At 40.6% G+C, this 17,895-nt stretch overlaps 1 protein-coding gene across 1 annotated transcript in view; it reads right to left on the bottom strand.

Annotated features, from left to right (window-relative positions):
* Positions 1-2,551: 2,551 nt before the first annotated feature.
* Positions 2,552-17,895, bottom strand: part of FGF9 (fibroblast growth factor 9) — a 32,176-nt gene continuing 16,832 nt past the window's right edge. The window contains exon 3 of the mRNA XM_002748897.6: positions 2,552-3,733. Coding sequence (XP_002748943.1) covers positions 3,488-3,733 — 246 coding nt within the window. The 3' untranslated portion in view covers positions 2,552-3,487. The remainder of the gene's footprint in view (positions 3,734-17,895) is intronic.

Here is a 17,895-nt window from a genome sequence, read left to right as displayed (position 1 = left end):
GAGTACACATGTACATTTGAGAGGGGCTCGCTGGCTAATATTTCTTTCAAATTCATCTGGCAAACTCCCCCACCCCCAGCATTTCACTGCTTTTTTGTGCAAGTGACCACAAACAGTGGATCTAAATTTGGCACATTTCAAGGTCAAGTGATGCAGCAAACAGAATCTGACCTCAAACAATATGCCTTTGTCCATTCACCCATCCACGTAAATGTGCACACACACTTAGCTTCGCCTGCTCCAAGTTCATAAATCTTCATCCCAAAACATTACTTGCTTCTTCATCGAACGCTTACAGAAAGAAGACATCTGGATATGTTTGTTCCTTCCCTTTCATCCGCCATAACCCTCACCCCCTCAACACACAGCACTGCTGTAAGAGCAACGAGAATATGCTTTTTAAATTCCACTGGCTCAGGTAGGCACAGAATCTGAAGCAGCTCCAAAATGGACATCAAGTAAGAAAATACCGGTTTTCAAAAGTCTGTAATTCTGTATTTACACAAATTACATAATCCTGTATGTATTTACATACAATTACAGATTATCAAGTAAATAACACAAGGTTGTAGTGTTAATGAGATGAAATAGAATCAAAACACCAGAAGGAAGTCACTTGTGTATCTACAAAACAGGACCTGGCAGGGCAGGTTCCCCAGCACTGACCTGGCATGTCCTTCAACACTGCTCCGGGACATTCGCATGACAGATGGGAAGGCTGTTCAGTCTTTGACCATGGTGCAAGTGTTGGCACCAAAAAGACAATGGTTTGGCTATCTGAGCATCTGTGAAACTGGAACCCCCCATTCCACAATGGCTCAGGGCTGCCATTCACCGGGCTTTGGGTCTCAAGACAAGAACTGGATGCAAACCCATGAGCTGGGGATGACTCACTCTACTGCCCAACAGACAATGCCCACACGGAAACCCTGAGCCATCCACTCTCCCAGAACTCCTATTTACATAAATTGCATGAGTCAGCATTTATTTATTTACAGACCATTTCAGTTTATTGTATCAATTGCCAAAAGCATGTAACAGTTTGCTTTTCTTAAAAAACAAAAGCTACTAAAACAAAATTAACTCCAAAAGTAGACATTAAAGTAGCATTTTCTAGGAATGCATGAAGATTTTAGTCGTTTTCACAATTTTCTTTCTTTTAGGTTGATTAAGGTCTCATGCTACTTTTAAGACTACTTTTAGTGGTGGCCTAAAATCAATTTTTTCAGTGCTAAATAGTATACCTATAATGTTCTAGAAACTTGATTCTTCCCTGTGGTCAAATGTTTAATATTTTTATCCAAAAAAAATGCCTTTTGGAAAAACAAAGCCTGAATATGTGCACATTTTAGCAGCAGCAAAGGGTTAAATAATAAATAAGAATACTACTTCTTGGAATTAAATGCAGTTTCTGTTTAGAAAGGAAAAAAAAAGAAAATAAATGAAGAGGACATTCTGAGCTTTATCATAAATCAACTATTTTACATTGCTTCTGTCCCCCAAAATATCTCTTAATTCCAAATATTAGGCTTAGATTTTCCTTAATGCATATCAGCAGGAGGGCATTGCCATGTACCCCAACTTGGACCACAGAAAGGCAAGACATCGTCTCGACAATAAGTCATGCGCTTCTAGCTCGTGACAGCTGTCACTCACCAGTGACATACTTTTTCTTTTTCATAGAGAATGTGCATCAGAGCAAAACAGTTTGAATATTAAATTTTTAAATTAGTTCCATAAATCCCAACACACGTTTAAACTGTCACTTTCCACTTCTCAACACCGCCGGCTAGAAAGTGTCATATGTAGATGAGAATTTGTTATAAATTCCTTTTTTCTTAAATATTGCTTTAAGAGTTTGGCTCTTTTCTCCTTAGTATATAGTTAAGAAATAGTCTCGCTTGCCCAAGGGCAAGTTCCAAAATTATTGCTACTAGAGAAATATGTATTCCTATGCTTTTCAGCATAAAATGTTATAAAAGCCTTGTAAAAGATATTCTACATAGTAACATCCCCTCTACAAAAATTGAGTGCTTGTGGAGACCATTTTAAAAAACAAAACACAGTCAACAAGTATAATACTTTCCCCCTCATTGTCATTATTGATAACGATTTATTAGTTTCATTTTGCAAGTTTTACTAAGGGTGCTATTACCACGTAATTATGACAGTTCATACTGAAACCCATTTGCTCTAAAAGATGCTACAATGACCCCTATGATACTTCTATAATTTCATACTTGATAGCCAAGTGAACCAAAAAAAAGTTTACAAGATCCTGTTAATGTGATTCTTATGTCTTTAAAAAAAAATAGTCTGTGCTACATACTTTTTTTTCCTTTTTCAAGAATTCTAAATCAATACAATGTTTGATGTTAATACTGTCATTCTGGAGATTAGCTAAAATAAAAGCAGAGTTATCATTTAGCTTTGGTATATTCTGCGATAGATTTAAACAAGTAAGACATATACCAACCCTCATATTTTCCAACCATGAAGTTACAATAGTGGAGTCACTTATGAGAGAGGAAATATTACAGACACAGAATCAAAGTTTGAGACCCAGTTTATCTTTAATCCTCTGGGATAAGCTATGAAACAAGCAGTCTGAAGAGTGAATACTCAGTGTCATGAGCGATGTGCATAAGTTTACAATAATACGGGCACAAAAGAGATTGTCGCCTTTAGTACATCAGGGTCATTAGAATTTCTCACATCCATGCACCGTTATATCTACTTGCATGAATTTACCACAGGTTCATAGCGGACTTTGCCATTTAATGCTTACAGAGCCTAAAGCTTCCAAAATGCCTATCTGGCCTGTACATATTTCATTAAAAATAAACTCTATATAATAAATAAATATATAAAATAAATAAAATGTTGCCTTTGGAATTTCTATAAATAAATTTAATTTTTTTGTTTTTTTGTTTTTTGTTTTTTTTACTAAGAGGTCTTTGCTTTAAGTTCACTGGGATGATACCAGTGAGAATTAACTGAAAAAGTCTTTTAAGTAAGACTGCACCCTTGCGCAGGCCACCAGCCAGAATCCTGATGAGTCGAAGTATGGCAGCTGTGCTGATATAGGATGAAGTACAACTGATCAGAAATGTAAAAGCGTGTCTATTTCCAGCATGCATCAGGCCGCAGTCCTTTCACTCTCGCTCTGCCCGTATCTCCTGCTACACACACACACACACACACACACACACACACACACACACACGGTCTCCTAGCGCTCAATCTCTCCTCTTCTCTCATGATAAATCAAGCAAGTGGCCCTAGGCGGTCCTCCAGGAGGAGAAGCCTTTAAGTGCAGAACAAAATCAGCATGTTCCCATCCAAGCCTCCATCATACATTATGCATGCGACAAAGTTTGGCAACAGTGGAGCTGATGTGATGACACAGCTAATCAATAAGAACCCACCACGTGAAACCTTTATAGTGGTTACTTTTTTAAGGGCTCAAGTGAAGAAATTGTCTTTGTCAACTTTGGCTTAGAATATCCTTATACAGTTCAGGTACTTTGTCGGGGTCCACTGGTCTAGGTAAAAAATGTGTGAATTTCTGGTGCCGTTTAGTCCTAGTCCCTTCTCTCGGAGTCCCATCTTTATTTAATGCAACATAGTATCGCCTTCCAGTGTCCACGTGCTTATATATGTTTGATGAGTAGGTATTATACCAGTTTTCTTCGAACTGTTCTCTGAATACACACTCTTGGGTTAGTTTTTCCTGTAAAAAGAAAAAGAGGGAGAATATCAGGAAAAATAGCTAATGCATTCTGGGCTTAATACCTAGGTGATGGATAGGTGCAGCAAATGACCTTGGCACTCATTTACCTATTTAACAAACTGCACATCCTGCACATGTACCCTAGAACTAAAAACTAAAATTAAAATTTTTAAAAGGTAAATAAACGTTGCAAAATTAGCTACTTTCAATATTAAAAGTAATATTTCATTGCTACACAATATAACCACCATGAGAAAATACTGATGTTTTAGCCCATTTTAACCATTTTAACGCATTTTGCAAAAAATGCCTAACCCTACAAATTTAACTACATTCTAATTTCTAATGGCAAAAGAGTCTACATGTTTTCTAGTTGAACTCTTGCACATACCAATCATTTAAATCAGTCAAATGCAAAGAACAACTAACGTGATAGGTTTTTCCCATTTTTTCCTAGAGCGGCTATGTGACGACCGTGCTGGGAGGGAGAGCCTGTGGCTGTGCCAAGGCTCAGATAATGGCTTTGTCTTTAACACCAGTATATTTTGTATAAAGTACTTGCTGCAGAGACCAACAGTAGCAATCTGACCAGTGACGTCAGATATGTTCTGCCCTTTTTAGCAGCGGCATTTACTTACTACTCTCTAAGAGTGGTTCTTAAACTCCATTCAGTGTGTAGAAGAATCACCTGAGAAGCCTTTTCAAGATGCAGCTTTCTGTGCCCCAACCCTTGAAAACTCTGATTCAACAATTCTCGAAATGCATTTTTAATAGGCCCATGGGAGAATTCTAAATGCAAAATTCTAATTTTCAATCTACATTTTAAAACATAATGCTTCTATCATGACTGAGTGAGTCTTCCTGAATCCGAAGTAAAAACAAATGTTCTGGCCTTCCTTTTCCTTGAATGTAGATAGAAGAGACCCCTAACTAAAAAAGCTACATTCTCAGCTTCACAGATCCCAAGAAGAAATGTGCCCTGAACCAGATCAGAAAGGTTCTGCATCTTCTCTCCACTTGAGCTTTATGAAAGCTGGGGTCCAGCTGAACCTCACAACCTAGGGCTCCTGGGGCTGTGATCCTCACGGGCAGCAGCAACCAAAAATAACCCACACACACCACATCCCAAAGCCATGAACACGCCCCAGGCAAAAATGTGTGCATCGAAGCCGGCCCCTAGAGAAATAAAGCAAAAGGACTTACTGGCCTTTTTCCTCTTCTCACCGTTCAACTGAAACTTTTAAAATGAATATATTTAGTGTTTAAAAATAGTAAACACTACAATAACTTGTTAGAAGTAGTTTCTTTTCTCTTACCTACCTGGCACCTTATATAAATAAGAACACAAATAAGCAAATACAGAAAAGGGTGTTCGTTTCTGTCATTCAGTCCCAGGGCACAGACAGTAAATTTTATATATCACCACAATACAGACGTTCTCTTTTCACGTGCGGAGTTAAGGACAATTTAATACAATGAATTCATAGATATCAGTTGGGTAGAATCCATCATCCCCACTCCTTGCAGAGTAAGTCAGAAGAGCAAAGGAGTAGACAAAGGGAGATAATGTGACAAAATCAATCAATAGTCTGTCGTGAGGCCACCTTTTCTATATCCCTTCCCTAATCCAAAGGCTTAAACCACACTCAAGAGCTCATGAGGGCTGGCACTTCCTGACAGGTGCTCTTCTGTGTGTTCGGAAGCACTGAGTAGGTTTTTAAAAAAATACTATCACACTGGACAAATTTTGCTAAGTGGGCTGAAATGAAAAAGCAGAGGAAAAACAATATATCAGGCAAGGACAAAAAGGATGGGAAAACTTTAGACTTCTGGTGCTGGGTTCATAAGGAGAGAATGAATTGCAGAAACAAGCTCCACCCCAAACTGAACTACTCCCATCTGAGGGTGGTCGGGAGAAGCAGCTCTACCCGACAGGAGGGGCGCACAGGAGAGACGCACTCCTGTACCCTCCTCTGCATGTGGGCCCAGAGGGGTGCTCTTCTGGGGAAATTCAACCTCCTCCTAGGCTGAGGAGATCAGGCTGAATGTGTGAATGTGACTTCTTTCTCATCTCTATTGAAACTGATAAAAGTTTAAGTGTGTTAAAGACATTAATGGCTATTTTAGTCTTACTTCCATTTGCATAATAGTCTCCTCAGAAAGATCATTCCTAGCTAAAAATAGCTGGTTTCAGTTTGCTGTAATCAAGTGAAATTTCTAAACAAATGATGTGCATTTATTTTATCATTAATAAAACAAACCAAAAGATGGAATTGGATGAGCCTTTAGTTCTAGAAAGGACAAAAAAAAAAAAAAAAAAAAATTCAAAGTAAGCTGTCTTTTTTGCAGCAGGAAATCAAGTCACCTACAAACACTATGAAATTAAACTTTATTTTAAAATGTAGAACACTTGCTCCCCGTTTTTTGAGCAATGAGTGAGGTGCTACCTTATATTTCCTCTGCATACCCAGCATACCCATAGCACAATGGTTTTTCTTGGATCAGAAATAGATACACAAAAATCCCGGCAGAATATAATGAGTTTATGTGATGGGAAAGCCCGACTTTGGAGTCGGAAGCCTGGTCCTATCCCAGCTTCACCCATCACTAGCTGCAGGGCTTTACAACTGGTTCTCTCACCTCTCCAAGTCTCAGGAACCTCATCTTTAAAACAGGTTAGTGATAAGTATCTTGAGACAGGGTTGTGATAGAGATCCAGTCAGAGAACAGCACTGAACATGGAGTAAGCTCCCAGTCAACAACAGTGTTCTTAATACCATGTTAACGTCTTAACATCTTAGAACCTGGTACCAGTACCATGCTGTTTTGATTACTGTAGCCTTGTAGTATAGTTTGAAGTCCAGCAGTGTGATGCCTCTGGCTTTGACCAAAACAGAGACATCTACCAATGGAACAGAACAGAGACCCCAGAAGAAACACCACACATCTACAACCATCTGATCTTTGACAAACCTGACAAAAACAAGCAATGAAGAAAGGACTCCATGTTTAACAAATGGTGTTGGGAAAACTGGCTAGCAGTGTGCAGAAAGCAGAAACTGGACCCCTACCTGTCACCTTACACTAAAATTAACTCCAGATGGATCAAATATTTAAACATAAAACCTAACACCATAAAAACACTAGGAGAAAATGGACATAGGCTTAGGCAAGGACTTCATGACTAAAACACCAAAAGCAATGGCAATAAAAGCCAAGATAGACAAATGGGATCTAATTAAACTCCAGAGCTTCTGTACAGCAAAAGAAACCATCATTAGAGTGAATCGGCAACTAACGGAATGGGAAAAAATGTTTGCAATCTACCCATCTGACAAAGGGCTAATATCCAGAATCTACAGAGAAATAAAACAGATTTACAAGAAAAAAACAAACAACCCCATTCAAAAGTGGGCAAAAGGTATGAACAGACATTTTTCAAAAGAAGACATAGATGAGGCCAACAAACATATGAAAAAATGTTCATCATCACTGGTCATTAGAGAAATGCAAAGCAAAACCACACTAAGATATCATCTTATGCCAGTTAGAATGGCGATCATTAAAAAATCTGGAGACAACAGATGCTGGAGAGGATGTAGAGAAATAGGAACACTTTTACACTGTTGGTGGGAGTGTAAATTAGTTTAACCATTTTGGAAGACAGTGTGGTGATTTCTCAAGGATCTAGAAATAGAAATTCCATTTGACCCAGCAGTGCCATTACTGGGTATATACACAAAGGATTATAAATCGTTCTACTATAAAGACACATGCATACATATGTTCATTGCAGCCCTGTGTACAATAGCAAAGACCTGGAACCAACCCAAATGCCCATCAATGATAGACTGGACAAAGAAAATGTGGTACATATACACCATGGAATACTAAGTAGCCATAAAAAACGATGAGTTTGTGTCCTTTGTAGGGACTTGGATGAATCTGGAAACCATCATTCTCAGCAAACTGACACAAGAACAGAAAGCCAAACACCGTATGTTCTCACTCATAGGTGGGTGTTGAACAATGAGAACATGTGGACTCAGAGAGAGGAACATCACACACAGGGGACAGTTGGTGGGGGTAGAGGAGAGACAGCCGGCGGTGGGGAGGGAGGGGAGGGTGGGGAGGGATAACATGGGGAGAAATGCCAGATATAGTATGCACCTAAAGTAAAATAAATAAATTAATTAAAATTAAAGTTAAAAAAAAAGAACCTGAATACACATTAGAAAACAGCGAATGCAACTTTTCCAGTTAAATACATGGGATAGCAAGGCCCAGAGGTGAAGCAATTTGCGCCTGTCTGTGCCACAGGATCTTGTTATTATATAATGAAGCCATCAGAGCAAGAACTTTCCAGGAGCCCTAGTACAGCCACCACTCTTGGGACCAGGCCCTTCCATTTTTCACTCTTCACTGACGAGGCAGTATGATGCCCGCAGCGCCACTCTTCCAGTGACACTTGTGCCATTTCCCTCGGGGAAGGTGCTGGGGAGGGTCGCAGAAGTAAAGGCTAAAGTTTGCAGGCTATGCTCAGCAATTCAGTGAAGCAACTCTTCTCAGAGTCCTATGTGTCTTTCTACTTCAAAAGGTAATTTTGTAATAATTCTATTCATTTTCAGGAGGACTAGGTGGAGAGGGAAGGAAAATAGCAATTATGAACAAAATTCCACAGTGGTAGAGGTATGACGAAGAATAAAACGTGAAATAGTTTTCAGTGCTTAAGGAAAGATTCTCATTTTATACTTTTTTAAAGAATACGAAAAATCCCCTTTTAAAAAAGTAAATATACTAAGAAATTGAACTGACCTTTTCACTGCCAGTTAACACTGCCCTATTTCCCTGGCAAGCTATTCCAGCACCGTTCATACACACATAACTTAGAAAATAAAGCGAATTATTCAATGTAAACAGTACAATCGGCCAGGCACAGTGGTTCATGCCAATAAACCCAGGACTTTGGGAGGCCCAGGCCGGAAGATCACTTGAGGCCAGGGGTTCAAGACCAGCCTGGGAAACACAGTGAGACCCCATGTCTACAAAACATAAAGAATTAACTTGGCATGGTGGTGCACACCTGTAGTCCGAGCTACGCAGGAGTCTAAGGCAGGAGGATCGCTTGAGTCGAGGCTGCAATGAGCCATGATTGTAACACTGCACTACAGCCTGGGCAACAGAGTGAGACCCTGTCTCTAAGAACCAAACACAAACGAACAAAAGAAAAACAGTATAATCTATAGCCAGCATTTTTCGTGATGGCTGAGTCCAATTCCAGTTGTCTCATATACAAGAGGGTTATGTAACTTCAGTCAACAAGTTAAATGAGATTGTGCAAACATGACATTGCAAAATCACTGGTACATTTCAGCTCCTGCAACTACACCAATTATGCCACAGAGATCAGCCTAGATACGTTAAAAATCAAAATTATCATGAAGAGCTAAAGACTGTGTTACTCATCTAAATCATACATATGCTTTTAAATAATTTCTTCCTCTTATTGGGGATTATGCCAATGTGTGATTTTTATTTTAGACAGAGTAGCAAGATTTACAGAAATAATCTCTTGATGATCACACTTCAGTACTTAGTGATACCATATTTAGTCGAGGTGAAAATATTTATGTTATATATTTCTACTCCAAAATTATTTTTCTAAAGAAAAAATAAGTCAATAAATGCAAATTTGGATAGCAAAAAATATTAACCTACATTCTTATATAAATCTGGGAATAAAAGGAAGGGGTGGGGGAGGGAGTGTCTGCCTTCAAATAAACTATACACTCTAGAATTATAGAACTCAGATGTTTTAAAACTCACCACATGTTTCTAATGCAGACAGTTTATAGAGTATTCCACTATAAAGTGATCAATTCTTGTTTTATTGTATTTCCATGTTTTAATTTTTTTTTAGATTATTTAACTATAGCTGTTTATGGCATACCTATCTTTGAACTGTTGGATTATATCACTAGGCTTGGGTGGAGAATGTGGATTTGATTCAAAAGTCTACTGAAGTCCATGCTTTGGAACAAAATCTGGTGACTGTTAGCAACTATGGAAACGTCTTTTCATTTTTTATCATCAAATTCCAAGCAGGGAAAAACTGAAATTAAAACTTCAAAACTCTTACCAATCCCATTAAAACCAAAGTATGAGATAATAACGTGAAAATTATAGTACAGCCCAGAGAATGCTTAGGAATGGGTTATAATACATAAACTTATAGACACTATTTTAAAATATAAGACAATTTGAAAATGTATAATCCACGTGGGCAACATTATGCTGGATTTGTATCTCTGCCCACTTAAAAAATGAAGTCAGAGTTGTTTCAAAAGTCAAGACTTAGTAATAGTTATTATTGAAAACATATAGACTTCTGCCATGCTGTTATTTTAAAACATAATTTCCATATTAACAAACATATGGTGTCGCTTTGTTCACATGGTTGCATTTATTCTACTCAATGGGCCACTTAGACTACTTGCTGCTATGTTATAAACTACTACAGCACGTCGACTTATGATCAGCAACTGTACACTGACTTCACTGCAGAGGTCCCAAACATGTCATAAGTTAATGGCTTCAGTGTAATCGTTCATTCTCATATCTATGTTTATTACAGTCATGATATTTAAACCTCCCTGAACCACAATTACTGTACTCATACAGATGTACTCTTCCTCACTAATAATCTAGCAGTAAAGCCTTAATGAGAGTTATCGCAAGGATCAGGGTGATTAAATATAATGACTAAAGGACCATTAAGAAGAAGCCAGGTCTTTCCACTCTACTCTCATGGGAGAAGTCCCCAAGTAGACAGAAAGCAACAAACACAGAGAGATTAGGCAAGAGGGCACTACTTACTTTATCAGAAGCTCTGACCCAGACCCAACCAGACGTGGCTCACCTTAAGCCCCACTTTCTAATTCCCCAGTGTTCCAGATGGGCCTGCTTTTATATCCACATTTCTGGCCATCAAAATTGCCACCAGAATTGTGGGAACAACGGAATCAGTTGTGTCTGGTCCACATAAACAAAATGAACCAAGTAGGTAGACCATTTCTCATTTTGTCTCATCAAAGTATACAGGAAACTAAGAATTCCTAAATTCTCTCCACTCTTCCTCCACCTAAAATAAAAAAGGAAAAAGTAAACACAAAAGACCTTTGCCCAGAAGGTACTTAACGTCAGTATTTGGGAACTCAGCAATAGGGGTCCCAGTCTGAATCTAATCACATATGCACAAAAATACACACACACACGTACACAAACACACACGCACATCTTCAGTGCTGCTCACCAACCATGTGGTACTCGGTCTGCTGCTAAGGACAGAACCTGCCAAATGTACCACCGGACAAACTACTGAGAGGTCTTCCTTGGAAGCTGCCTATAAAAATGAATGTTTGTTTAGCAAATAATATTAGCTCATAAACTTTTAACACATGTTCAGAGGTGTATTCTCACAGGGAAGAGAAAGTCTTGCTCAGAGAATAACAGAATTCAAACTTTCAGAGTTCAATATTTACTTTGAGAAGTATTTTTGCTCGTGTTAATGTTTAGCCAATGTACATTTAATTGTTCCATAAACAAACCTATAGGAAAAATTCATTGAATTTCAAATCTTATACCAAGTTGAAAAAAAAAATCACATGGAACATTTTTCCCCCACAGACTAGTATCTGGTAAGGGTAGTAATGTAATTCAGTGACCACTTAAAATGCACATCAAAGATACGCAAAAACTAAAAATACTTCAAATTAAATATTACTCAGTAAAAACTGAGAATAGAGTGTCCTTGAAGGATCAGATTGGCAGACAATGGAGGAGAAACGGAAAGCTAAAAGTCTGAGAGGTAAAATTGCAGGAACAAGGATTCCAGAAAGACGTTCTACAAAGACAGCTGACTCCATCTACCTTGTTTCCATGATAATCATGGGAGATACTGGAGGGGCAGAATTTTTTTAATGTACCAGACCTTCTATGATAGAGAAAGCAGACTAAATTCACCACATGATTTGAAGAAATAAAAGGACAGAAAATGACAGATTAACAAATCTAATGACAGTATATGCTCAAAGACAAATTTTGAAGAAGTAAAAGATGCACAGAATGTCCCTAGTAGAGGCATGCTGACCTTCTAGGAAAATGCACACATAATCTAGTAACTGTGGATGAGTCGATTAACAGTCCCAGGGCTCCATTTTCTCCTCTGTAAAAATGAAGAAATTGGACTAAGATTTCTAAGGTCCCTTTAAGTCTAAGATTCTAGTGATTCAGTTTTGGAAACATCAAAACCAAACTTATCCACAGTAACCCTGGAAGGATGTATTGAACAGGAAATGGAAAAAGAGACTGCAGTGCAGTTGGGAAATAGAGAGATAAACCCAATGGAATGGGCTGCATCACTTCCCCACTGCAGTGGGGAGTGGGGAGAGGATGGGAAACAGAGACTGAGTTCACGCTTCCAGAAATGGGGGGAGAATGAGATGCTGATTCCGGGAGGAAAGGACGAGGAAGGAGACAGCCACGTTGGACTGCGGAGCTCTCCTTCTCTTCCCTGGGAGACCACTTGGGGGATACAGTCCTCGAAGGCATCACTACTTCCTTGCACTTTGGGGACTGCCACATTCTCTTCCCAGCGTTGGCCTCAATAAACATGGCTCGTTCATGAACTTTCTGCCTGATCAACAAACCCTACATCATGAACTGCCCAATCCCGTCAAAGTTAGAGAAGAAAAGCCAAATCCCGTCAAAGTTAGCAATCTCGGGCCGGGCGCAGTGCCTCACGCCTATAATCCCAGCACTTTGGGAGGCCGAGGTGGGCGGATCACGAGGTCAACAAATTGAGACCATCCTGACCAACATGGTGAAACCCTGTCTCTACTAAAAAAATACCAAAATTAGCCGGGCGTGGTGGCGCGCGCCTGTAGTCCCAGCTACTCGGGAGGCTGAGGCAGGAGAATTGCTTGAACCCGGGAGGCAGAGGTTGCAGTGAGCCAAGATTGCTCCACTGCACTCCAGCCTGGTGCCTGGTGACAGAGTGAGACTCTGTCTCAAAAAAACAAAAAAAAAGTTAGCAATGTCATAGGACACTCAAATCTGGAGGAGCAGCTGGGCATGAGCACAAGGCAGAGAAAATGCAGCTCAAAAATCAATGAAGCCAGGGATCCCTGGGTACTATGTGATAGTTCCACATGGCTCTTGAGTTTCTAATTTCTCAGACAGCCATAGCAGATACCCGTGTCCCCTCAGCACCCCCATATCCACCCAATACCCACAGAGAAGTCCTGAGCAAGAATGCAAGGAAGATGAAACTGTCCCTGGCACCCTCCCCACTCCTTGGCCCCCAACTCCTAGCCCCCGTACACTCACATCAGCCCGGATTTCTTGGGAACTCAACCTTTATGCTGACCCCACCTTTTGATAGATTAATAGAAATGGCCCTTTCCTCCTCAACACCACAGTGGGACTATCTCTAATTCTCTGTAATTCCATTCCTCTAAGACACCAAATGAATATGCTGGCATGGACCTCTTTAAAAATTGTGCCTTCACCCTAAGAGACCGTCTCTAACGATAGCATTTTGGATGCTATGGCAGCCTGTGAGGTTACCATTTAAAAAATAATAAATAAGTATAATCACCAAGTAAATGAAATACCTCATAAATGTCTTTAACTGAGCAGATAAAATAATTGTGAGCAGCATATGAGAATAAAGTATGTAAAATTAATCTTGGTAAATAAGGCTTCATTGTTGACATTTTAACATATAACTTGAGGAAGGGCACCTCATGGGTTTTAATTTCAGAATTCAAACTCACAAGAAACACAGTGTCAGTGTGTCTCTCGCACGAGTGCAGCATTTCTGTCATCACCACACGCTTGGGAGCACGAGCATGTGCTGAGCAGACACATAAGCCAAGCACTACATGGGCCGCTCTGTAGGCATCATCTTCTCTAATCCTCACAGCCTGGCTTAGAAGTGCCTAACCCTATCCCGTCCTATAGCCACAGCTCAGAAAGAGAAGATTACCCACGGCTACAGGGCCAGCGAGCAATGAAGTGGTGATTCCAGGGCCTGTGCTTCCACTAGCCACGCTTCATCTCCAAGTTGCCACTGTTCAGCCTGCAAGTATAGACTAGAGTGTCCCATCTAAACACAGCACAATGAAAATGAGCTTGAAAGAGAGAGAAAAAAGGAAGAAGAATACAAACCAAGTAAATACAGCCAGAAGAAAAGTACCTGAAACACAGAAATTCCCATGGAAAACAAAAGAAGCGGGAAAAGGAAGGGAGGAAGCAAAGTGGAGAAGGAGGAAGAAAGAGAGCAGGAGAACCTAAAGCTGAGGGCGGACAGCTCATTATGTGCGAATACACAATGCAACATGGCAGCTAAGTAGGCAAAAATAATGCAGGGCTACAGCACTGCAATCACGCTATGTACTGTGGGGACAAGGACGACTTCGGTATGACCTTGGCGAGTCCGTTCTTAGAATATTGCATTGAACTTTGGGCACTTCATTACAAAGAAGCAACAAACTTCAACAGAGATTTCAATAAAGAATTACCAAAAAAAAAAAAAGATTAAAAGGGAATCAACTAATGTCAGATTGTAAGCATTTACGGAGAGCATGAAGGAAGACAGCTCTGAGCGTGGCTCTCGCACTTAGCGCCATAACCTTTGAGTCCTCAGGGGAAGCCCTCTGCAACGGGGGTGTCAGGAATGCAGACATTTTCCTCAGCCAGTTGTCACAGTGCCGCTGAGGCACACCAGGCCAGCAGGGTGACAAATAATGCTTCCGTGCAAGTTTAATTCAGTCCCTGGTAAGGGGGAGACAGGAGGGGTAAGGCGACCAGGACACAGCTGAAGCTGCCCCAGGACAGTAGCCACCACTCCACCCCAGCAGGGCCAGCATTTTTGTAAGGATCCGGGGCATCTCTCTGGCCAGGAGGGGCTGCTGATGCTGACAGGGGAGGACCCGCCAATGTCAGCAAAGATGCCTCTGGCACCAACTAGGATAAACAGAAGCAGAGACAAGATGTGGCAGATGAGGCAGGGACAGAGGAAAGACCACAGAATCCGGGCACATCCAGCAACCTCCATGTTTCTAAACCCTGCAGCAAAGTAGCCTTCTTGGCTGAAAAGCTTTTTTCTCTACTGAGAACACCTGCCTGTTTTTCTCCACCTCCTCTGTGCATAATCCTGACATTCTCTCCTACTCCTAGAATTAATCTCCCTCCTGCAAGCTCTCCAAGCCCCTTTTGTTTACAATTCTATTATAACATTCATCACACCAAATTATAATTCTTAGTTTCCATGTCTGACTCCCTCAACGAAGTTCCAAGTTCTTCCTGAATCAGCTCTAAGATCACCCTCACGAGGAAGTACCTTTGCATTTGTAGATACAGCTGATTCCCCTTATTAGAGGCAGTGAAGTCCTCTAAAGTCTCCTAGAATACTGAACCGTTGCTCCCGGGGGAAATACAGGGTTGGGTTCCTGTGAGCCTCTGGTCGTAACATTTTTGTCAACCAGCAGATATGTAACCTTGTTTTATGTGTGTTTCTGTTGAACGACACCACATTTAATATCCGTTGCTGATTAACATCAAACTCACAACTAACAGCTTCTCCAACACACATATTTGCTCCTTAAGCCGCACCACAGCCTTCTTGTGCTTGGCAAAGCTCAACCACACTTCAACACTACGCTGAGGATGCTTTCTACACAAAATCACCAATAAAAAGCACAAAACGTGACACATGGCACTAAACAGATCCCGAAAAGGACCCTTGCTTCCAGCAGAGCTGAGACAAGGAGAACAGCATCTTCTCCAACCTCAGCTGGGAGCATGTGCATGGAGCCTACTCACATTTTTTGCTTCTCTGCCCATGTCCACAGATAACCACGAAAGTCAGACAAATACTGATTTGGGGGTTACAAGCAAGTTTAAGTAAGTGAGTGAAATTTTAAAAATTAAAAAAAAAAAACAGAATCTGTGAACAATGAGGATCAATGTATTTCCAGCACCTACCAAAGCACCATGCATTATTAGTAGGTGATCAATAAGACCTGTTGACTTTGGGAAAGAAAACAAGAAGGGGTTGTAAGGTAGTGCCTGCGTGTGAGAGTGAATGCTAGTGTGTGAGTGGGTGTGAGCAGGTTAGTGTGTGAATATCTAAGCACGTGGGTATGTCTATGAATGGAAGAGTTAGCAAGTCAGTGTGAGTGTGAGGGTGAGTGAACTGTGATCAGAAGTGAGTGTGAGTATGCAAGCATGGGAGAATGTGTGTGAATGAGAGTGTGTGTCAACAGAAAAGTGAATGTGTGTGTATGTGTGGATGGAAGAGTGCTTGAGTGTGCGAGTGAGTATCTGAATGATTAGAGAGCGCTTCCAATTTGAGCCCTATTCTGAATCAGGCTGTGCAGCAGCATTAACTCAGGGAACCCAGGGAGACTACGCTACCCCTGGGAGAAGCAGGAAGCTCTGCAATTCAGAGGTACTGTCCACAACACTGAGGCTCTGATTGAGGGGTTCTCCAGGGTTCCATGCGATGAACAATCTATTCTGAAAACAAGGGCAACGTGGGAGAGGTGAGGGGCAGGAGTGCCAGGATTTAGGAGGTCAGGAGAGGAAGAAGCCAGAAGAGTTTGGAGATGCTGACTTGTGCCTCTGTTGTCCCTGATACTACTGTCACCTGGTTATCTTGCAGACCCTGACTCACAAGCTGATCAGACTTCTCCGTGTGCCCCAAGGCTCAGGATGAGGGGAAGCAGGAGTCGGCACTGTCAGCAAGCCACAGACACAAAAGACCCTCACACAGATTCTCAGTGAGGAATTCATTTTAAAGTGCTAATGAATTCAGAGGAGTTGCTGTCATAATGCATTATTTCAATCATAAGACACTTAGAATGCAATTACTAGCATGTGAGGCTCCCTAACACTTTTTATCAAAAAAGGAAACTTCTTATACTCAAAATAATCAGGAACCACAGGTCTACAGGTCAACTCCTCCAGCTCTCAAATACCTATTCAGGAATCTAGTACTTATCAACTAGGCTCTGCCTAGTCCTAGAAAAACACACAGGTGATTTGGGATCCCACTGACAATACATTTCATTCATTCAATATTCATTAGGTGCCAAGTGCATGCAAGACTCGGCTTCACATACTGGTGGGACCATGGGAACCACAGTCACCAAGTCTCTGCCTTCATAGAGCTCCACTTTACAAAATGGGGCAGCTTTAATAGGCGTCTGACTCAGGGCTTCCCAAAACTACTCCCTCAAGTTCTTATCAGGCTTCTCTGGCAGAGACTGAGGCAGAGGGACTTCAGAAAATGCAGCAGTGTGAGGCAGGGAAGAGAGTAGGGGAGAGGGGTGCTGGGCTCGTGTGTGAAAGCTGCACCTGTCATGGGAAAACTCTGCTCCAGGATTCCTGAGAATGTTCCTGGGGGCCCACAACAATGTTCCTCCAAATTCTCATCCCAGACAGGAAATGTGTCTGCTGAGCGACTAACAATTTAAAATAATCCTTCCCCAAACCTGGAAAATATCCAGACCTGTGTTCTATGACTGGCCATACTAGCTGGGAATGTTTTCAGTGTGCTTTAAACATCAGTAAATGTAGCTACCATGCTCAACACCCTAACTGAAATCAAACAGATACATTATTTTAAAAGATGATTGTCCACTAATGGCCAGCAATACAGATGCTAAGGAAAGAAATGAACCACTAAGTTAAAACTAGGCTACTGTAAAGAAAAATAATCCTCCAAAATCACATCTGTGTAAGATATATTAAAAACTTGCTCCACTATGTGGTTAATTCTGGTTAAAAATATTCATTATGTAGTTAATTCTAGTACATGTATTTTTTATTCGCAAAAATGGATGGCCTTTCTTAATATATATATATATATATCAGACAAGATTTACTAATTTGCCTACATTCAAATCCTGACTTGTCATCATCTATGTGACCTTCAATAAGTCACTAAAAGCTCACCTTATCTATAAAACCAGGACAATGTATGGATTCAGTCACACAGCAGAAGCTGCACTCCATATCATCTAAGAATTGTTACTCAATTCTTTGAAAATTGGTCACACACATATGAAACACAGCATAAGGCAATGCTCTATTAT

This window comes from Callithrix jacchus, chromosome 5 (genome assembly GCF_049354715.1).
Source record: "Callithrix jacchus isolate 240 chromosome 5, calJac240_pri, whole genome shotgun sequence".
Lineage (NCBI taxonomy): Eukaryota > Metazoa > Chordata > Mammalia > Primates > Cebidae > Callithrix > Callithrix jacchus.
Note: the sequence above shows the minus strand (reverse complement) of the source record. Positions and strands in the feature narration are given on the sequence as shown.